Consider the following 24,286-nt stretch of genomic DNA (forward strand, 5'->3'; position numbering starts at 1 on the left):
CCAGGGCCTCATACATGTTAAGCACATGCTCAACCACTGAACTATACTCCAGTTCTCTGTTTTTCTGAATGTGACTCCTATTCCTCCACAAGAGGTAGGAAACATCCTCAGGATGACTTTACTAATGACCACACCATCGCCATGGCCTATGATCTACAGTTTCAGCACTCATCACCTACAGCAATTTCTCCTTTCAGGCCTCACTTCAGGTACACTGCCTCCTTGCTCTGCCTTAAGCAATCCAAACAAGCTCCTCCCAGGACCTTTGCAGGGAAAGTTCTCCCTGACTGAAATGCTCTTACTACACATCGATGCATGGCTCCCATCTTCCCTTCTCCAGGTTTGGTTTCAGTGCTTTCAGTGGACTTCACTGACCACCTCTGCTCCATCCAAAACAGCACCATTCCTCACATCAGTAACTATTCCCTCCCATGCGTTCCTGCTTTTTTGTTGTTGTTATTGTATTTATTACCACAAGTCACATTACATATTTTTGAATTTGCTTTTTCTACTCCTTGCCCAACCAGCATATAATATCCAAAAGAATCAATATTTTGCCTTCCTGCCCCTCTGTGTGATCTTAGATCTGGAATAGAGGCTAGCACACTCTTGTTGCTCCATTACAATAAATAATGAATTAATTTTCAAAAAAAATAGTGTATATAGCTTTATAAAAATATAGTAATTAGAGATTTACTCATTTATGAAATGCAATCATATTAGAACATTTCCTTTGAAGACAGTACCTCTTATATGATGCATGATTTCATACATCATCACACTGAAATCCTCTAACAGCTGACTTTTATTAAGAGCAATGTGCATGGTTTCTCAGTTGCCCCTACCTTACTTTTCCCTTTTCCCTGTGACTACATCTATGAACATTTCATGCCACTAATTCCCATACTAAACCTGGCCCAGGTTCTCACCTACATTTTAGTACCACATCTCTAGACCCATGCAATGGTGTCACCACTGGTATCAAAATATCTTTAAGCGAATTACTGAATTTCTTCACAAACTGACCACGTCCCCTAATTATCCCACTTCAATTAGTAAAACCATCATTCTTATAACATCTTTAGGTAGCAGACTTGAACTGTATCTCTACTTTGTCCCCAATATTAAACCTATCATCAAGTGCTCTCTCTTCTTTCTTTGAAATGTCTGTTTGGTGCTCTCATTTTTTAGGATAAGGCCTATTTATTTCTCAATCCAGTTTCTTCTTGTTTTTGCCATTTCTTTACATTTCTTTTCCCCTCTTTCCATAACATTCCACTTAGTTTGTGGATCGTCCCTAATATCACCCCTTCTGAATTTTTCCCTTTGATACCTGGTAACAATTTCAGTTTGGAAATTGCTTCTTTAATTGTTTCATTTATGTCAATTTTACTTCCTTAGCTAGATTGCCTGTCTTACAGAGGAAAGATAAAGTATCATATTTTAATTAGTTCTCCTATTGTAGTATGGCATCATGGCTGACACACAGAAAATGCAATTAAGGAAAACATTTTTATTTTCCTTAATATTTAACATACGGATATAAAAACTTTTTTCCCTGAACTAAAAGGAAAATGCAGAAAAATACTACCAGATAGTGAAGAATTAACTTCATCTAACTTCACGAAATTCATAAGGTTTCTATCATTTACATAATTTCATATAAAAATTTAAATAAATTTGAAAAGTTGCATGCATATAACCTCAAAATTCTTTGTTGAGAAGCTACCAGGATGATTAACTATTGCTGAAGTTGGATGATGGGTAATAAGGGACTTTTATACTATTCTTTCTACTTTGGAATGCTTAAAATCTTCAATCATAAAATGTTAAAGGTGAGAGAGAGGGGCACACTATAAAGAAATCAAAAATATACATATTAGTAAACCAATAATACACTATACAGAATAACAAGAAATGGGTCAACAGTGCTGACTATTTGTGTAAAGAATAAACTTTAACACAAGCATGCTATGCTGTATTCGCAATTATCTATGTCTGCCCCTTTAGAGAAGAGCTACATTATCTATGAACCAGGCATAGTTCTTACCACTTTTATATTTATATAAATGTTCCCACTGAAACTTAGAGTGGATTTGAAAGTATTAGTTACTCTCCAATATTTAATAATCCCATTTTTTTTCAAGAAAAGAAATGAACATTTCAGAATCTAAACCCCCCAAAGTCAGAAAACTACAATAAAAGAAAATAGCATGAATTCACGACTTACAGTCTTAACATCATTTTCATGATGAAAGATATATTCAAACAAATCCTATAGAGAAAAAAATGACAAAAACACATTAGATTGTATTTAAATAAAAGCACTCTTTTGGTTATAACAAAACTCAAATATAGATTGAACCAAAAATCCAGAACACCCTAAAGTGCCTGGGATTTATAAATAAAGGATCTAGCCATCATTTGTTAGAATCTCCCATTTTACAAGTTTTCTATTTGCAAGTGATTCCTGTTCCTACAGACTACAAACTAGAAAAAGCTCAAAGAATTGATCTTTTTTTCTAGCATATTTCAAAACTATTTTATTAGAAAGATACAAATGAAAAGTTCATTTTATTTCTTAGACTAAAGTTAGGATTGCAATAAAACAGTTTTTTATACTCTCTATCTTATGTAGTGATTGTGACTAGATAATGGCAATTTAGAGAAGGAAAATCTGGAAGTTCCTTCTGAAACAAAGTAGAAATGAGTGCAAAGTAAGGGCTTTTTCAAATTAATTTTTAAAACTACACTTACATGGCATTTATAGTAACTGTGTGACTCAAAACACTCAGTTTCTTTAACAGAGGGCTACTCAGCCTAACTGCACAATGGAATTACATGGGGGTCCCAGAGCAGACCAATTCACTCTAACTCTGGGAGGTCCATATAGCCACTATTTTATACTTGCAAGGAGACTAGTGCCCCCGAGAGATATCAAGGTTATTAACAGAAAAGACCTGGAGGCCGATAAAAAGAAAGAAAGAAATCAGGACAAGGCCCTTCTTAAAAAAAAAAAAAAAAAAAATCATAACAATCCTTTCATTTGTTCTGTTACAAATACAAAAAAAAATTAAGAGTGTAGTTGATACTACCACTGTCATGAAAAGAAGGTTACAACTCTCAAGACTGTCAAAGCATCTCTGTAGATATCCCAAGAAATGCACTAATATTAGAAAGGAGTCCTGATGAGCCAAGGCAAGTTGGGGACCAAAAACAGAAAAATGTGGCATTATTTCTGTGATACACTAAAAAAAAAGCACAAACTCTATTTCAGGTTGCATTTAGCACTTAGGCCAGGTCTATCCCGCATGCATCTTAATTTAACTGTGGGAAATGCCTCCACTGACTGCACTAGCCAGCCAGTCACCTCAAACAAATGAATGAACAAAGTAGGGAAACAGATACTCTACATGATATGTTTTTAACACTCCACCCTCATTAAGGAGAGGAAAATAAGTAAAGCTTTACCATTCTGCCAAATGCAGTTGACTAGACTGCCATCCAACAAGAATTGAAGAAAAAAAATCATGAGACTTTATATTATAGGTTGATTATCTGTCTACCTGTCTACCAAAGGCATTTCTTTTTAGAATGGAAACTTCAAATCTATACAATTAGTGTCCATTTTTATTTACCCCAGGACATTTGACACTTGGGAAATATGTTCAACACCCTCAGAACTGGGATCAGAAATGAGTGCATCACTGCACACAGAGTTCACAGAGACTTCAAGCTAAAACTGGGCCAGGCATCAAGCACTCCTGTCTCCAAATTATTCCAAGCCCAACCCCAAATGTTTTACACTGGAAAGTCACACACATTTTCCCTTTCTTTCTCTTTTTCATTTTTTTTTTCTTTTTTCTCTTTCTCTCTCCTTTACACTCCCCTCTCCCTCCCACTCTTACCTTCTATCCCTCTTCTTCTAATTTTCTTTTTAAAGGAATATTTTATCTCTGAGTAATTAGAATTACCAACACAGTTGACTTGCCCACTGTCTGGCTTGAGTAATCTTTATAAGATATGACTGATTCATTGCTAATTAAAAGTACATATTTGTATTATCCTTTTGAAAGCCTTATAATCCTACAAAGAGAGAAAATTATTTTTCTGAGAATGGTGCAAGATGTAACACACACACACACACACACAAAATAAATAAATAAATAAATAAATTCTAAGCTTCATCCTATGATGAAATACTGCATATCTGCTTTCTTTGTTAAAAATCACTGTTCTTTATTATTTGGAAGAAAGAATTTTCTATAATAATGGTATATTTTTTTCTGGTTGACTTTCCTTAAGACTGAGAGAATTTTTACATATTATAGTAATTGAACGTTTCTATTTCAATTAAATTGTGGCCTTTCCTTCACAAATTTTTATCTGTTTCCTACATTGTCATTATCATCATACTTCTAACATTATCCTATAATTTACAATCATTTTAAGTACATACCTTTGCCAATTTAGGTTTCTGGGAATATTTTGTTAAATTCAGTCTAGATAAATTTATAAAAGGTCCATCAGGACTTGTGAGCATGGAAGCCTATGAGGGAGAAAAAAAAAATGATAGAAGAAGAAATCTGAAATCTTTTCTTTAACGTGCATAAAAATTATAAAGGCAACATAAGCACAAAGAATCCCTTCAAAATTTCCATACAATTTTTCTTTACAAGAATAGTAGAAAATAATATAATAAAGTTACTTGGGTAATACTATGGGAAAGCTGACAGAACTTACTGTCCCCAGTCTGATGTATCTTCCAGATGAGCTGGTGATGGGACGTGCAGTATAGGCAGTTCTGGGTGTTCTGATGGCCTGTTCCATGGTACCAGGCCTTCCACTCTGTGTGTTGGGCCTAAGGAAACCTGTAATGGGCCTTCCAGCTTGAGTGATTGGCCTGTAAATATTGTAAATTATTAAAATACAAAGATGATTGATTAAGGAAAGACTCTCAAACAGTATAGTCAATCATTAGTGGCAGAGGGTATGACACAGAAGTACATACCTGACAGCTTGACTAGGCCCTCCTGTCTGATTAGTTCTAGGGAGTTTCAAAGATGTTCCAGGGCCTAGGAGATGAGATGGCAAATTCAATTTATATATTATCTATTAATCTATAAAAACTGTCAGCTAATCTAATTTTCAGAATTGTGCTGTCCTGGTGAAAAAAGATATTATTGGCAGAAAACATATTTTAGAGAAATGAGTTTGAGATTAATATCCAATGAGTATCTTTCATATTACTTATGCTATCACATTAACTCTTCACATTAAGTCTGTAAGGTAGGTAATATGAATCCATCCATTCAATAAAGGTTGACAGAATTAAGTAAACATGTCAACCCATTAGTAGAGCCTGGATTCAAATTCAAGACTAGCAGGCTCCAAAGTTCAAAATGATGGTCCTATACTCACAGGTTAATTATCTTTCATACAAACGTCTCTCAGTAAAAGATCGTTTACCAACCACATCTAGAATTTAGGTATTTTAAGTCTAAAATATTAAAGTAATGGGGAAGACAGACATTTTAACACGAAACATGTTTTTTTTCCCCAAACTTCCTTTTGGAGCTTTAAAATAGTTCTTATCTTCTAAATTATAACTGTGAACTGTAACAACTAGTAAATTACCAGCAAGACCACCATAGTCATGGTAATTATCCAATACCATTTGCACTACTTACACCTGCAATCTGGGGACTGGGCCCTGTGACAATTCCAACAGACATTCACTGCTCAACAAACATATCATCTCATCAACTCACATCATGTATCAGAGCAAATCATATTTCATTATAACAAAAAAGTGATGCTTTTAAGTGATTGTTTTCAAAAAAATTATTTTAGAACACTTCTGTTATTTGGAAGCTTAGATTCCCAGATAAACAATCTTCTGATATGTTGATAAACATTTTAAGGAGAACATATTTTATAACATCTTAAATGCATAAAATAGCTTTTACTGGAAAATTATTATACACCAATCTTACACCTTAAGATATAATATAACTGAATAGTGGAAGGAAAGCCTTTGTATTATAAGATAGAACAGAAACCCTGTACTTAATTTTTTCATACACACACACACACACACACACACACACACATATGCTTCATGTATACAATGTTTATATACAGAAGGTTGACATAAAGCATAGAAATATGTATGCATGTCATCCTGTATATATGTAATATTCCTCCTAATAGCGTTCCATTAATTTGATCAGAGAACCAATACTTACGGGGAACTCGAGCAATAGCATTTTCATCCAGAAGCATTTCTGCAATTCCTTCCCGATCTATATCAATTTCATCTATGTATACCATTTCAGTTAAGGCTCGTGCTTTTAAAATCCAAGCTGCCTAAAAACCATGGAAAAATAAAATATGGATTAAAATAGCATTAGAAATACTAGATAGCTTACAGAAGCTAGCCATGATTTAGTACTGTTTTACTTTTTATTGAACATGTTTACCATTTAACACATTAAGCTAATTTAAAGAGCTATATCAAAAAACTAATGAAAGAAGGCAAGGTCATTATTAACCAAGAAACCACTAGTATGTCAATTATGTCACAAACAGTCTCCTAACATTTCTTTTTTAAGTAAAGAAAGATCCTTTAAAAAGTTTTATAAAATAATAACTTGAGTGCAAATTAATAAAGCTACAACCACTGTGCTCTTTCTGCCTTCCTCTTTCAAGGCCAAGACTTTCCTGAAGCCTTCCCTAATTCTACAACTTAAACCCATAGTCCTCTTGTCTTTCTCAAAATCTTCTCTGAACACCTCTAGTCTGGTGAATGTACTATATTTGACAACAATTATCTGGGCATATGCTTATCCTTTTTTATATTCTCAGAATGCAAGTTTTTTTACCTTTTCACTTCTGAGTTTTCCATAGTACCTATCCCATGGTTTTTGTATACAATAGGTATTCGAGAAATATTGGTTTGAATTAAGCCAAGATCAATTTCTCTTGATTCCTAATAACTAATCAACACTGGTAATTTTATAATCTAGTCAGCAGAAAACCTGCTAGTGTGGGGGTGAATACATGAAAAAGGTAATTAAGGAATCTGACCTAGAAAATATCTTATCTGCTCTGCGTTAGTTTGACAAATTCAGTTCCCATTAAACACACAAAACTGCTTTACCAGAAACCATACCTTCTTGCTTCACTAGAGAAGCAGAGAAAGATAAGGTAGGTGTCCCATGGAGAACTCCCAAAGGAAGAAGGCAACTCTTCAAGCTGCAGCACAGACCTGACTTTAGAATCTAGCGAGAGCAGCAGCAAGGGACATTTGGGAAGGGATGAGGGCTAAATATTCTAGGGATCTGGCTGTGAAGGAGGTTGAATGAAGGCAAAGGAGCCAAGATAGGAACAGTTGAGAGCTACAGAAGGTCCAAAAATTCCTTGCATAAAAAACCCAACATGGATCCTAATTTTCCTGAACGTGTCATCTAGTGGATTGAACGGCAGAGCAAAGCAGTGCTTGACAGTGACAAATGTGTGTTAGAGGAAATAGATTTTACAGAAATTGGAGAGTGGAGACCCTTGTGAACTAAAGTTATGTGAATACACACATGAACATTTTTTAAAAGAAAATAAAAATGCTATGCTTTCATTTTAATGGGAATAAAAAAGGATGTCTTCACAATATATTTCAGTTCCTAAAGTTAAATTACATTTAGTTAGATGACTGACTTAGGGGGTTATGCTTTTCTGGATGTGATTTGCTGATTATCAAATAACTTTTAACAAAATGTGACAAATGTTTTGTGGGAATTTTATACAATTGAATAAATAGAACATGGACTCAAAGAACCAATTTGTTCTTTTAAAAATCAATTCCAATTGGAACTGCCTCTAGCTGTGTGAGCCACCAAAGATAAAAATGATCTGAGGTTTTCACTCATAAAAGATCAGGAAAGATGCCAGATCTTATATAGTTATTCCCAGGGGCCAGGGAAGTCATCACTGGCTTGAACTAATGGTTTAATTTTACTTCAAAAATGGAAATAAGCCATTCTGATTTATCTTAAAACTCCACAGTAGCTGCCCTGAAAGTATCTGATAGCTTTAAATTTGCAAAAGGATGTCCTTTGCTCGGGACTCTGGTGGACAGGAAGAAGGACTGCAATACTTTCTGTTGAAACAATAAAGCAGGACATGGGCTCTGCTGGTTTTCATGAATACCTACTTTAGGGCCATGTCTGGGAATACAAAGAAGAAGTCATAGTTCTAGTTTTAGCTCCAAAGAATTCCAGTGTAATGGGAAGATGCAATAATAAAAATAAAAACTAAAAAGAAATATACCATGGAAGGAGAGAGGAAAGACTCCTAGAGGCCTGAAGGCAGACAGAAGTGTGTAAGAGGAAGAGTGTGGAGCTGTAGCCAGGAAAAGGGGCCACGAGGTCAAAGGCAGGCTAGTTCGGGAGCTAATGTGTGTTTGCAAACTCTTCAAGAATAGAGTATGGTTGAAGAATCAGGCTGCACAAAAGGAGCAGTAAAGGAACAAGGCTGAAGCAAAAAGCAGAGGCCAGATGATGACTGTATGGCACATCAAGTTATAGGGTTTTCTATCCTGATGAGGAGCTAATGAAGCTCTCAAACTATGATTTAGAGTCCTAGTTAAATCAGCTCTTTAAAAGCCAAGTTTTTATAATTAGGTATCATTTATACAGTCAGTTATTAGTCACCCAAGCACATACTTTATTTTGAACTACTTTAATGTTTGCACTGTTATCTCATAGTCTATTCTACCATACTTCTTAGAGCCACACATCCTTGCTAATCTCTTAATATTCAAGAGATGCACATTTTTATATTAAGCTAAAAGTGAATAATAGAAAAGCAAATCCACTATTCCCTCCCCATCAAATGAATAAATACTTTAGAATTCAAACAGAAACATACTGTTCTATTCTCAGAGTTCTATTCACTTTTTCAAAAACAAAATAGATTTATATTTGTTTCAATTTTTAAAATCTAATTCTTGAGAAATGGATCTAATAATGTGAATTTTTTAAATTTAAAGATCTGTAATAAATCTTTAAAATTTTATCAGTTTGAGAAAAACTAATCTTCCTGATTATTCTTCTGTCCTACCAAAAAATGACCTCGAAAATCACATATCACTGCTTGATTAAATATCAAGACTACATTCAAAGAACTACACCTGGCAATATGAACTATTCTTGAGGTTTTAATAAAAACAGCAGATGGGGCTTTAGCTTTAAAAAATAATAATTTTTTTTTATGTTGGAAATAAGCCAAGTATGTTTTACAGCCCCAAATCCTCTGCCTGTTTTTTTTTAAAGAATAATAAAGCACACACAGTAATCTCAAATTGCCCCTTGAATCTGAATAAAACTATACATTTCTTTTAAGCTATGCTTAAAACATTAATAAATGGTAGCATCATGCAACTAAAAATAGTCATTTATGTAAATATAGTTGCATATTTATGTACTAGAAATATTAAAAAATCAAAAGTTTCTCCCAATCTACATGAATAATCATCATATCAATTATTTCCCTTATGTCTGTAAAAAACAATCCCATTTCATTCACCTACGGAGCTAAGTCTCTAGGACATTACTTTTTTTTTTTTTTTTTTTGAGAGAGAGAGAGAATTTTTTAATATTTATTTTTTAGTTTTTGGTGGACACAACATCTTTATTTTATTTTTATGAGGTGCTGAGGATCAAACCCAGCGCCCCGCACATGCCAGGCGAGCGCATTACCGCTTGAGCCACGTCCCCAGTCCCAAGGACATTACTCTTGAGGCATATTCCTGCCAGCTAACATCAGGAAATATATTAACTTACTGGTTCTATCTATTGTGAGGGTAATCATATTTTTAAAAAAATATTTTTTAGTTGCTGATGGGCCTTTATTTTATTTATTTATATGTGGTGCTGAGAACCAAACCCAGTGCCTCACACATGCTAGGCAAGCACTCTTCCATGAAGCTACAACTCCAGCCCCCGGTAATCAGATTTTAGTTATGAAAATAAACATGAAGGGCTGGGGATGTGGCTCAAGCGGTAGCATGCACGCCTGGCATGTGTGCGGCCAGGGTTCGATCCTCAGCACCACATACAGACAAAGATGTTGTGTCCGCCAAATACTAAAAAATAAATATTAAAAAATTCTCTCTCTCTCTCCCTCTTTCTCACCCTCTCTCACTCTTTCTTTAAAAAAAAAATAAAAAAATTTAAAAAAAAGAAAAGAAACATGAAGAGGTCAAAACTACTGGCTGAGCAAAATGCTTTATTCTGTTTCTTTTTATACAGCATACAAGACAGGGACTTTTAAGGTATGTAAGAGATAATTTAGATGGATTATTATTAAATAAGTATATGAAACGAATATTATCTCTGATCTATTCAGATATCATATAAATCAGTAGTAATATTTTACACTCTGCTAACTCTATGCAAACAAAAATTTAGGCACAAGATTTTGAAGTGATATTGTAAAGCCTCATTTCTTTTCAAGTTGTAAACATATGCAAAAAAGAAAAAAACATTTTAAGTGTGAATAGTAAGGTCAAAAGAATCCAGCCAGCCTTGTTCCCTTTTAGATCATTATCCAGTGGACAATTAAGTCTACAGGAAAATATCAGGAAGAGAAATTTAGGTGCTATATGAAGACTATGTGCCACTTAGAAACTTTTAAATGCCATTTACAGTGTTCCAGTCATACCTACAATGCATATTGTTGGTGTTTCAATTTAATTTTAATCAAAATCTTACAAAATTACTGAAGACAAAAACTTTGTCTTTTCATAATTTAGATCCTTCTTGAATAACTTGTATCATGGAAAAAAAAAAAAAAAAAAAGTTTCCCCCAAGCATCAGTTTGTAAACCAAGATTATGAACATACAAAAGACAAATGTCATCCTTTCAAAGAACAGAGTGCTACATTTTAACCTACTTAACCTACTTACAGTGTTTAGTACTATACAAACCTCCATGAGAGTACTTTGTATATTTGCTGTTCTAAAAGGCTTGGTCATTACTCATGTGAACTTCAGATGAGGCTCAAATCCCTTATTTACCTCTAAGACACTGGGACCATTCTCTCTCACTTGGCAGGGCAAACACCTGGCAACATTTAAGCTCTCTGATTCGAAGCTCTTCTCCTTTTTCCCAGACTCACTGGGAACCCACGTGTATAAAAGCATGGATTGGCAGGGGGCCCCACACCAGACTTCTTCTCCCAGAGTTTCCTCCTGATTCCCTGTCTTGTCCAGTTAGCAGGTCTCTCTGGCTAAATCTAACCACATTGGTTTGGTCAACATGGCTGTCTGGCCATTGTCCCTTCCTTCCTTTCTCACTGTGGCAGCTTCCTCCCTCCTAGAGCCATCAGGTCAGTTAAGACCCAGACCTTCCAGGCAGAGCTGACCCACTCTCTTTAAGACCTACTGTCCTAACCATAATGTCTTTCCTGACACTTGTGGTCGTGCTGACTCCAGGTCCCTTCCTACGCCCATGCCTCCCCTTGCCTCAGTCTTTATTTTTTCCATCCTCTGTTCAATCTTGATACTTCTATTTAAGCCCTAAATCTTAATGAATAGAGCACATTAGTTCTACAAGGCTATCCACATATACAAAAGTTGGAAATGTAAACATTTATTTACATAAGAAAGTACAGAATGCCTGCTTAGGCTTATTTTCTAATCTACAAGCCAAGTAGCTATACAGCAAATTTTCTACTCTACAGCAACAACTACGCAATCATTAACTAAAATATTCTCTAAACTAAAAGCTATAGCTAAGCCTTTACCTGAGACACTGGAAATTCAGGAGCGGGTTCCTGGAAAGTATTAAGAAGGCAGTAAACATTTTTAAGAAATGTAACTCCTAAAATAAAAATTCAGAATGACTACCCAGGCATCTGTAGAGGAACTCTATTTCATTCAATAAAAACCTAAATATTAACTTTAATCATTCTTCCCAAGTGGTCTCAAGAGTTCTATAAAACTAATGCAGATCAGAGAGTTCTAATGAATGTAACCTCATTCAGAGCACAAAGAGAAGGTATCTCAACATCTTATTTAATGAAGACAATAGCTCAGAAAGTAATGATAATTTTATAAACATATTAAGAAAACATTTCCTTATATTCAAAAATATTAAAATATTCAGGCTCTAGTCAGGGAGGAAAAGGAAAACTAAAGAATATAAACTTTTCTATGACTATTAATAAGAAACTAATTCAAAATGTAAAATTCTTTGTGAAATTTTTATAAATAGACTATGAATACACATTAGTACTAGACGCTAACGAACTCACCATCTTAAGTTGCTATCCAAATTAAATAGAAAATCATTGTTAAAAAGGGCAAACAGAACAAATTCATTTATAATATATCTACATTTGCATGTCTAGGAAGCAGCATCTGTTAAGCACTTTATCTGTATCATGTTTTCTTTGGAAAACTACTAAGAAATATAGGGCGGGCTGGGCTTGTGGCTCAGTAGTAGAGCACTGACCTAGCATATTTGAGGCACTGGGTTCGAGCTTCAGAACCACATAAAAATAAATAAACAAAACAAAGGTATTGTGTCCATCTACAACTAAAAAAAAAAAAAAAAATTTAAAAGACATAGAAAGGGGGAACCATGCTTTCCTATGGTTCTAAACCCCAAAAAGAACACCCCAGATACATTTTTTTTTATTTTTTATTTTTTATTTTTTTTATTGTTGGTTGTTCAAAACATTACATACTTCTTGATATATCATATTTCACACTTTGATTCAAGTGGGTTATGAACTCCCATTTTTACCCCGTATACAGATTGCAGAATCACATCAGTTACACTTCCATTGATTTATATATTGCCATACTAGTGTCTGTTGTATTCTGCTGCCTTTCCTATCCTTTACTATCCCCCATCCCCTCCCCTCCCCTCCCCTCCCCTCTTCTCTCTCTACCCCCTCTACTGCAGTTCATATCTCCCCCTTGTATTATTTTTCCCTTTCCCCTCGCTTCCTCTTATATGTAATTTTGTATAACCCTGAGGGTCTCCTTCCATTTCCATGCAATTTCCCTTCTCCCTCCCTTTCTCTCATCCCTGTTTAATGTTAATCTTCTTCTCATGCTCTTCGTCCCTACTCTGTTCTTAGTTACTCTCCTTATATCAAAGAAGACATTTGGCATTTGTTTTTTAGGGATTGGCTGGCTTCACTTAGCATAATCTGCTCTAATGCCATCCATTTCCCTCCAAATTCTATGATTTTGTCATTTTTTAATGCAGAGTAATACTCCATTGTGTATAAATGCCACATTTTTTTTTATCCATTCGTCTATTGAAGGGCATCTAGGTTGGTTCCACAGTCTTGCTATTGTGAATTGTGCTGCTATGAACATCGATGTAGCAGTGTCCCTGTAGCATGCTCTTTTTAGGTCTTTAGGGAATAGACCGAGAAGGGGAATAGCTGGGTCAAATGGTGGTTCCATTCCCAGCTTTCCAAGAAATCTCCATATGGACAAATCCTACATGCAAATATCTACAGGGTAGGGGCTGGGGTTGTGACTCAGTGGTAGAGAGCTCACCTAGCGTGTGTAAGGCACTGGGTTCGATCCTCAGCACCACATAAAAATAAAAGGTATTGTGTTCAACTACAACTAAAAAATGAATATTTAAAAAAAAAAAACTCCAAGGTAAAAGCGATCAGAATCAAGATGGGTCAACTTATACCAAGGCCTAACAAAAATAAATAAATAATAAATAAAGCTGGAAGGTTATAACAACGGGGATCTCATGCACACATGCCTGATAACAAGAACTATGACAAAAGAGTCTGCCAGAACCACAACCTTGAACAATGACCACTGATACCTTAGACAGGAAATATTTCTACAAAGGACATCTGTCCAGTAACTGTCCATTCAACCTTGAATCGACACCACTTTTGTTATGGATCCTTGAACACCCTTATTATTAATCCTGTGGCGAAACATTATTGTTTCAAAATAACTTACACAATCCTCCTCATTTTGCCTTTACCCCATCCCCTTTGAATCTGCCCAGGGTCTCCAACACATGCATGTTCTGTACTGTAATGCTCCCTACTTACTACCAAATAAACATCAATTTGACATTAGCTACATAGAGACAATAGCAGCTAACAATTATGGTTATTTACCATACAGCTGAGAAAATGCTAAAGCCAAGGTGCGGAATTAGTATCTGAACCTCCATATCCTGGGTCAAGAGCATGCGCTTTGCTGATTATGTGAAACAACAGTAAGGTCATCCACTGGTCTTCATTCCTATTTCTATGGCTGTCAATACAGTTAAATAGAAAGCACCAGAGCTGGGGTTGTAGCTCAGTGGTAGAGCACTTGCCTAGCAGGCATGAGGCACTGGGTTCAATTCTCAGCACCATATATAAATAAATAAAATAAAGGTCCATCAACAACTAAAAAAATATTTAAAAAAAATATAAAGCACCAGGCCTTGTCCTTGACAACATGTTGCTGTAGGATGTGGGGGGACCAAGGATAGGTCATGGCTCAGCTGGAGAATTAATCTGGAGCAGGACTATGAAGAAGAAAAGTCAGGATGTTTCAGTTTGGAGATAGGGAGAAATTTTTTTTAAAAAAACTACCAGACCTTCATCTTTGAGTCTCAATTATAGTTTTGTGATTTAATTCAGTCCACCCATATAGGAAACCACAGCTTAAGTTCACTTAGCCTAGTGAATATTTCTATGGGTATCAATACAGTTAAATAGAAAGCACCAGGCCTTATCCTGGACTCAAAGGATTTGAGCTTGATCCTCAGGAAGCCACTTAGTCATATAACCTTGAACAAGTCATATAACCTTTATTACCCTCTCAAGTTGGAGCAATAATATCTTCTTTCTGGGATAGTTTTAAGGCCAAATAAAATCTTACATTTTAAAAAATACTTCATTATTTTTAGAGTTCTTTCACATATACTAGCATACTTAAGTATAAGGTTAAAAGACAAGCACTTAACCATCTATTTCATCTTTCTCAGAACTCAGAACTCATTCCCAGTTATGGCAGATCAAATTAAAACTTTGAATCTCCTTCAAAGTGGGTAAGGACAGGGGAAATAGAGGCCACTGCCTAGAACCAGCAAGTCCCCATTACCATCCACTTCTGCTCACAGCAGTTTGTGTCCTTCCTTCCTCCCCAAAGTACAGCTTTCTCTTAGTTTGTTGTTATTACTTTGGAGAATTAACCCTCCAGATATTTCTGAATGAAACTTCCTAATTGCCAACAACACTTACTCTGGTTAATGAGTCTGCAGAGTTGTTCAGAATCCAGTAGATGTTGAAGTAACACACAACAATATGTTGAGATAATGACACAAAGTAAAACTACCACATGGAGTCCTTTAAACCAGAATAACTGCCTCCTGGAGTCTTTTAAACCATGAGTGAGCCAAGCTTTACTCAGGTCTGGCCTCTCATTCTTTTTTTATACCAACAAGTGGGAACTCAAGCAGATCTGTTTTCATCAGCACAGTGTTATTATTCTGTAGCTAACAAAACTTCTTTCTGGGACAGTGTTCTAACTTTCTGGGATGTTTTGTTTACTGTGTGCAGCAGCTTCCTTAATTGGGGAGATAAATACTTGCTGTTTGCAGCATAGTTGCATGTGCTGCTTATTACAGAATGTTCCCATAAGATGGAGTCACTCATGGCAAGTGACTTGCCTCATTGTGACTCCAAGTAGTAACAGAAAGGAGACACCTGTAAGAGAACAGAGAAATTGGTGGATTTCAGAAGGCTAGAGAGATCAAGTGACCAAGTAGCCAAATGGAAATGTAATCTGTACAATTCAGCAGTAACAAAAATCCTTAAAATGAACTGCCTGAAAGTGTATGGAATCAAAGTATTAAGTCTGGCTAAGTCTCCATGGCCCCAAAGAGGAAACAAATTAAGTAACTGTGCAGAAAGATATGTTTGGTGTAGAACACCTAATTGCTGTCTCAGCTAACTAACATGGAGCTCACTGGGAAGAACTGGTTTCTTTTTCATCTAAGCCAGTGGCTCTCAGCCTTTTCTCCACCTTCAAATCATTTACAGTAAGAACCCCCTCCCCTCCATAATGTGTCTCATTTTAGTAGAGATTGATAGCAGGAGAGGAAGAGGTGCATTAGAAAAAGCTCTTACCCCTATTCCGATTCCTAATTAATGCTCCCACCCTCAGAATCACCTCAAACTACCAGAAATCTATCTCATTAATGAAAGTATGTTGTCTTTTAAAAACACCACTGTCTGAAAACCTTCCATGTTGCATGAACTGTTTGACTGCAATGGTGCTAACAACAACAACAACAAAAAATCAGGACTGGTTTTACAGTCATGAATCTGACATATGGAACACAGAGAACAGTAATCAGATTAAGCAACTAATCAGGGTGAGCGACATGAGCTGAGAAAGCAAGCATTCCCTCTAGGTCATATCACTATACAGAGGGCTTTCTGCATTTTCCCCTTTTATATCTAATAAGTTTTTGTCATTTTTTAGTCATGATTTAAATAATATTGGGGGGGCAGGCAATGCTCCTCTCTGAATTGGTTATTCTTACCATTTTTTATCAAAAAGAGAAAAGTATGATGCATTAACCTGATAACCTCGTCTTTATTCTTAACAGATTTGAGCTTTAACATTCTTCATGCTTAGGGATACAGCTTCCCTCTGTTCCTCACAATTTTGTGACTGGGAAAAAAGTCCAGGACCTATGTTTTTCAAGAACCCATCCCCATGATCAAACACAATATTATTATGTTCAACCTACCCATCAGTCCTTTTACAGCCAAATAAAAATGGATTATTCTAAGAAAACATAGTATTCATCAAGTATCACACTTTTCTAGATAGCCTAACTACCCTGACTTTGGAAGAACCAAAAAGAAATAAAATCTGATGTCCAAATAGAAAATACAAGGCACTAATTAAAATTTTTGATGATACTATGCCAAAATGATACCCTTTCAATGGGAAAGAAAAGTAGATGAAATAGTCCAAGAGGTGGGTTTCATCCAATAGGCTGATGTAAAGCAGGTCCACACACTTTCTCTTTGACGCTCACTGGCTCAGCATACAAGAAGATTCATATATAACAGATCAATTTAGAGAGGTTCTCCTCATCTGGGAGAAAAATAAGCAAAACCAAAGTGAAAAAAATACCACTATTGAAAATAAAAGCTAGCATATGTTTTGGGAAGAGAAAAAACAAAAGCAAAAATGGATCCATGTGACAATCAAAAGAAATATTTTCATTTCCTTGTTCCTCTATGTGCCCAGGCACAGCTTCAAAATAACTTATTCATACTAAAATCAGTTTGTGGGACAGAAATGGTAATTCAAATCATTATAAAGGAAAAGTACTCTAAAATGTGGAAATTCAATAAATGCCCATGAGGCTAAAAGAGCATAGAAGGTAAAGAGCCAACTGGTCACATTTCTGTTAAAACTCTCCATAGATGGGAATATCCCCACCATTTGACACCCTCTACTGAAACAACAAAAGCACCATAAGAAACACCAGCGATAACAATTACTACTAGAAAAACCTGAAGGAATCCAGGCAGAATTTTCTACATTAATTCTTTTAAAACTGACACTCAAAACAAGAAATTCCAATGACATTCTTCATAGGAAAAGAAAAAGCACTTATGAAATTCATTTGGAAAACTAAGAGGCCCAGAATAGCCAAAGCAATCCTTAGCAAGAAAAGTGAAGCAGAAGGCATCACAATACCAGACCTTAAATTACACTAAAGAGTTATAGTAACAAAAACAGCATGGTATTGACACCAAAACAGGAACGAAGACCAGTGGAAAAGAATAGAGACAAAACCACATGCAAAGGCAGTAGACTTACTAGCTTTGTAATTTTGGACAATTTACTTCACTTTGTGCTTTAGTGTTCACTAAAGTGGGGAAAAACGGCACCAACTCCTAAAACAGTTGAGGATTAAATGAGATGACATAATAAAACTCTCTGCACCACATCAGCTAAGCTACTACTCTTATTTTACCTACTTTGCAAGATTAATCTAAGCATTAGAAATACATATAATTTACAGAATCTATGTCTGAAAATACTAAACATTTGATATAATTGAAATGAACACTAAAAAGTCCTGATCACAATGCCTGTCTCAAGCGAAATCACAATTCCTAGGTGCAGTGCTGAATGTCTCTACGGACTCAAGATTATAGGGTCTTAGACATCAATAAACATTGCTGGTTTACCTATAACAATATTTCCCAATGTGAAAGCATCTTCTCAGGATAATAAGAAAGACATTTGACCCTTGCCCTGGTCAAAAAAAGGAATCACTCATCAAATAAATTTTAAAACTTAATCAAAATTAGGCAAAATTAGGTTTATTTTCTTCAGAACAACTCAGAGCCTTTAGTATGCATCTTGAATCCCTAAGAAGGGAATATACATTTCCCAAATGCATATAATGAAGAAACTTTTTTCACTGAACAGCTCTTGGGACTAGTGTTCAGTGGAACACTGAATGGAAACTACCCTAATTTAATGGAACAATGGAAAGAGCAAGTAAAGTTCTTGCAAACCATTGTGCTTAAAACGATGTATGGAACATCAAAAGTTTTTGACAACCCTCTGTCTTAACAAAAGTAAAAGTGTTAACATTTTCTCACAACTCCCAAACATATTTGATTATGGAATCTTTGTTCTCCCCCAGGATTTGTGGAAATACTGTGCCAAGAAACACCCTTGGAAAAATGCTTGTCTACAGAAACTTGTTCCTATTTACTAAAGTCAATTACCATGAACAGAACCTAGCTTAACATTACCACTAATATGGGTTGTTTGGGAGGAGATGTACTCTCAACAGTGTTCATCCTTAGCTGGAAGCTAAGGCACACTTAGACCTCCCCTCCACTTTTCTTTTTTCTTTTTTTTTTTTTTTAAACACCAAGGCAACACCACTAGAGGAAAAGCTGGGGAACCAGAACTGTCTAGGTACATTCCACATTTACTAGAAGCACTCACTAATAAGCTGCCATAAGTCTACTTTTTCTTTCATTCTTACTTTTTCTTTTCCAGGAGTGACCTGCCCATCAGTTGTACCTCACACACTTGGTTTATTACCCTTTTCATTCATTATTTATTCAAGCTTCCTTTTAACCAATACCATCATTCCTTCTTCTAGGGAGACTTTCTGTCCTATCCCTCCCTCCTATAATTACAGTTTTCTTTGCCCAGGTAATTTCTTTAATAATAAATGTATCTTTCCCCTTCATACATTCTCCTTTATCTTGCGTATTTGCCTCAAGTTGAACTCATGGTCCAGAATCAAAAGTTCCTCCACTTTTGGACAACTGTCTAAAGATGAGGTGATAAGGTCACTTTTGATTCAAATGAAAAGGCAACTGGGTTAAAAGGGGGTGGAGAGTCACAGATCTTTGTTTGCACAGGGTTTGCTGTTTGTTGTTTTTTTGTTGAGACCTTTTGTTGAGAGTTTAAGAGTTTGTCCAGAGGCAACTAAATGGAAAATCTAAGATACTTAACAAGAGAAAATTCAGGGCACTCATTCTGGGTAACTTAAAGAAAAAGGGATGCTTTAGTTTGCAGAGGGAGCAGTCAAGGCACAGAACTGGGGATTCCGGGGGACGCCGAGGGCAGGGACTTGCCAGCCACGGCTTCAAGGGGTCTGGCTCCAGGTGCCTCTGCGGCCCTCAAGGTCGGCCTAACCTGAGGCCTTCCTCCCCAGCCTCCCTTCCCCGGGGCCGTGGAATGCCCAGAGCCCTCAGCCTCTGCGCGAGGCTCCTCTGGCTGACGGGGCCGGTCGGTACCTGGTCATAAGGGGACTTCTCCAGCATCTGCGTGCACAGATCCGCGCAGAGCTGGAACTTCCTGCGCCTAAAATAGCTCCAGGCCAGGAGCAGCGGCTCCATCTCCGAGCCCATGGCGGCCCAGACCTGCCAGAGCACCAAGGGCCAGCCCAAAGCAAGGCCGGGAGCGCAGAGCGCCTAGCGTCGGGCTCTACCCGGCAACGCGCGGCAGATGGGCCTTCCTGGAGAGGTGCCCGCCGCGCGCCTGAAAACGGGAAATAGAAAACGGCGAGCAGAACTCAGCATCAGAATTTGCCCCAACGTGGCTGCAAGAAAATGTGTACTATTAAAAGCTGTAGATTTCATTAATTTCGAAAAGTAAGACACCACAGCGGTTGTGACTTAGACACCTCGCCTGGGGTCCTCTATCCTCCTAGGAGGTGCGGTTGCCTAGCAACCCACGCTCAGCTTTCCCGGCTGTCTCCAAAAGTTCCGGGAGACGACCCTGGGTAGCATCTCCGTCCTCCTCCTCCCTAAATCCTAAAACTCTGCCGTTTCTTCAGGTCCTTGTCGCGGAATCTTAATGTTGAACTACCCGGGGCTTTAAAGATTGCTTGATCCAATCCACTCCTTTTACAGATGAGAAACTGAGATAGGCTTAGAGAAGAGAAATTATTTACCTAAAGTCTCGTGGAGTCAGGGAGCTCTGACTGTAATATGGGTGCTACAGGCTGTTAATATTTGTTAATTCGAAGATGCATAAAGATTATCAATTATGGGCTGGGGTTGTGGCTCAGCGGTAGAGCGCTCTCTTCGCACGTGCGAGACCCTGGGTTCCATCCTCAGCACCACATACAAAAATAAACAAGTGAAATAAAGGTGTTGTGTCCAACTACAACTAAAAAATAAATATTTTTTAAAAGATTATCAATTATAAATTTGTGATCCCCCCAAGTAGATAATGAATGCCAAAAATAATTAAAATGAGCTTTTGAAACATCATTTCCAGGAACGTGCAATTTGTCAAATGGTTGTTTGTACATAGTGATTTATTTTCTGGCGTTAATATTCCAGCTCAGGGCCTTGTGCATGCTAGGCAGGCACTTCGTCACTGATTTCTTCCGAATGATAGATATATAACGGCAGTGCTTAGAAAGACAAAAGTGCAGCCAGGCTAAATCAAGTTAGGCCTCATGGAAGAATACGGGATCTTTTTCCTTTGCTTCCATCTTACCACAGTGGAAGGGGAAAAGAAAAAATTAATACTGCAGCACTTTCTGAGCTATCTAAATCTCCTTTATCACTGTAGATAACAGATTGAAAAGGCTCCTAGCAAAGATAAATCACTTGCAGTTGTCTAAAATCACTAGGGAACCATAATGCAGCTATTATATTTAATCCAGATAATTTTTTGTAGATATCAAAATGAAACTTGAATTTCTAAACTAAGAAGTGGATTTTCTCCTAGTTACTAAGCAATCCTTGTAAATTTTTTGTATCTTGGAAGTAACTATCAGAATAATGATTATTACAGCTGTGTTTATTATAGATAGCCATTTGTGTTTTCCTCGAAGTGATTCTAGAACTGTAATCTGTCTTAAGGGTCTTAATGCAGCATTCCATTGTGAATATCAGGTTTTGAGAAGGCTTTCTGGTAACTGAGGGGGCCTTCTGTTATCTGATACCATGTAATCAGATTCCTATGTAATTCTCCACCCTGGATCCATATCAGACCGATTTTTAAAACAAACTATTTTATAATAATTGGTACATACAGAAAAGTTACGGAGATAATATCAAGTTTCCATGTACTCTCACACAGTTCTTCCTATTGTTAGTATTTTACATTGCTATAGAATGATTTCACAACTAAGGAAATAACACTGGCACTTCACTATTAAGCAAATGCCATAGCTTACGGGACTTTCAGTAGTGTTCCCCTGACATCACTTTTTCCTATTCCAGGATCCCGTTTAGGTTATCACATTATACTTAGTCATCACATCTCCTATACCTCCTTTAGTCCAAAACAATTTTTCATACTTTCCTTGTTAATAATGATCTTGACTATTTGTTTGTTTGCTTGCTTTTTTTGGTACCAGGGATTGAACCCAGGGGTGCTTAACCGCGGAGCCATATCCCCAGCCCTTTTTATTTTTTTATTTTGAAATAGGATCTCACTAAGATGCTTAGGGCCCCACTAAATTGCGGAGCCTGAATTTGAACCTGCAGTCCTCCTGCCTCAGCCTCCCAAGCCACTGACATTACAGGCACTGGGATTACAGGTGTGTGCCACTGTGCCAGCAACCTTGACAGTTTTGAAAAATGCTGGTCAGGTATTTTGTAGAATGCTTGGGGAGTTCTGAAAAGTACAGATGCTTAAATTCCATCTCTAGAGATGAGTGACCTAGGGATTTGGGGGGAGGGGTTTGTTTTGTTGTTTTGTTTTCAATTCAAATGGGCAGCTATGACTGAACCATCATGGTGACTTGTAATTGATTTGTATATACTGAGATTATCGCCAATTTCCAAGAGAGAAAAAAAGACTTTCATAAATAAGAAAATAAATATAACAACATGAAACAAAAAAGAGGCATTGAAATATTTTAGTAGTAATTCATGTTAACTTCTTTCAGAATGCTGATAATCTTTTTTTCTCTTACAAAAATTTTTTCTTTCACAAAATCAAACAGATGAAGAAAATTGTGGAATATTTAGCAAACTACATGATGTTAAGCATGTCCAAATGGAGCATAAGAGGAGCCTTTACAAGGTTATAAACATTTGTTATTTTTGTATCATGTAAATGTGTTTACAGTTAATTTATTAATTTATAGATAGACTTTGTTGCATTTTTATCATTTCTAACTAATAAAACAGAAACCAGTTTTTAAAAGATATGCTAGTGGGCTGGGGATGTGGCTCAAGCGGTAGCGTGCTTGCCTGGCATGCGTGCGACCCGGGTTCGATCCTCAGCACCATGTACAAAGATGTTGTGTCCACTGAGAACTAAAAAATAAATATTAAAAAATTCTCTCTCGAACTGAACAACAACAGATGAGGTAGAGAGGGAAGATGGGAGGGGAGGGGAGGGGGGATAGTAGGGGATAGGAAAGACAGCAGAATACAACAGTCACTAATATGGCATTATGTAAATATTGTGAATGTGTAACTGATGTGATTCTGCAATTTGTATTTGGGGTAAAAATGGAAGTGCATAACTCACTTGAATCAAATGTATGAAAGATGAAAAAAATAAAATAAAAAATTCTGGCACCTGGGATGACGCTTGGCACCCAGTAGATAATCCAAAAAAAAAAAATATCTCTCTCTCTCTCTCTCTCTCTCTCTCTCTCTCTCTCTCTCTCTCTCTCCCCCCCACTCTCTCTTTAAAAAAAAAAAATAAAAGATACGCTAGTAGGAAAAACATTAGGTATAACAATTCCTAGTGAAGGAATAACAATTACCAGGACCATTTTACTACTAGAGAAAAGGAAGCAGAGAAACAACTTAATCCCTTTGAAAGGGTCAGTTTCTCAATCAATGCTATATCTCTGCTCACAGATCCTTATCTTTTGCTCTCAAGCAACCAGATATCTCTTTAGGTTAATTCGGTTTAAAATCAAATACCTAAGATAAAGTACCTTTAAATGCAAAGGTTAAATTTTCCTAAATGTTAAATTTGAATTATTCTAGCCATTTAATTTAACCCAAAAGAAAAGCAAAAAGTATAGAAAGAGATGTTCTTTTGCTCAACAAGTTTTTGTCCAGACCCCATGCTTGGTAGTAAAAAATGCAGAAATGAAGAACAAGACAAGTCTCCTGCCCCCAAGGTGTTTATATATAAAGAGTAGTTAGTGAAAGAGCACTGGAAGTGAGGTCACACTTACTGTTTCCACTCTATGGTCAGTAGAGGATATTGATTATAATTCCCATGTTCCTAGAAAGTTTTTTTCTTAAGATGTCAAATAAACTGTTTTAATATAATTTCTTTGACATCTTATATGTCTTCTTGGTAACAGCCTTCTAGATAATTCATTATTCATTCAAACAACATTTATTGAGTACCTACGTATGTCATGCATTTTATAGGGTCTATAGGATCTATAGGAGATACATTAATGAGTAAAACAAAGTCTCTCTCTTCTCATGAGTGGGAGGGGGAATTACATCTCTTGGTAAAGTAGGACAAGAATATCTCTTCCTATCTTAAACCATACCAACAATATACTGAACAGTGCATTCTTAGTAAAATCCAGAACACCCAGTAAAATCTAGAACAAGATTGTGGTAACACCAATCTTATTTAATATTGTTCAGTACATTCTGGAATAAGAGGTTTGGTACTGAAAAGGCAGAGCCAAAATTAATGTTCCAAAATTAATGTTCCACAATTTCAGATAACTGTCTTTCTAGAAAACATCATGACGTGGGAAATTTGGGATTTTGAAATATTTATTTTGC

General features: G+C 36.4%; 1 protein-coding gene across 2 annotated transcripts in view; it reads right to left on the reverse strand.

Moving 5' to 3' along the window:
- The window catches only part of Ttc8 (tetratricopeptide repeat domain 8), a 47,594-nt gene extending 27,566 nt beyond the window's left edge, over positions 1–20,028 (reverse strand). Inside the window, exons 1-7 of one of the 2 annotated variants that reach the window (XM_076848036.1) lie at positions 19,844–20,018; positions 11,804–11,833; positions 6,249–6,369; positions 5,012–5,075; positions 4,744–4,903; positions 4,460–4,549; positions 2,231–2,275 (exon numbers count right to left, since the gene is read on the reverse strand). In XM_076848036.1, the coding sequence (XP_076704151.1) occupies positions 2,231–2,275; positions 4,460–4,549; positions 4,744–4,903; positions 5,012–5,075; positions 6,249–6,369; positions 11,804–11,833; positions 19,844–19,957 (624 nt within the window). In that variant the 5' untranslated portion in view covers positions 19,958–20,018. Of the gene's footprint in view, positions 1–2,230; positions 2,276–4,459; positions 4,550–4,743; positions 4,904–5,011; positions 5,076–6,248; positions 6,370–11,803; positions 11,834–19,843 lie in introns of both variants that reach the window. The other variant, XM_076848037.1, reaches the window with a different exon arrangement.
- Positions 20,029–24,286: the final 4,258 nt, after the last annotated feature.

The sequence above is a fragment of the Callospermophilus lateralis genome, chromosome 3, assembly GCF_048772815.1.
Source record: "Callospermophilus lateralis isolate mCalLat2 chromosome 3, mCalLat2.hap1, whole genome shotgun sequence".
In the NCBI taxonomy this organism is placed as follows: Eukaryota; Metazoa; Chordata; class Mammalia; order Rodentia; family Sciuridae; genus Callospermophilus; species Callospermophilus lateralis.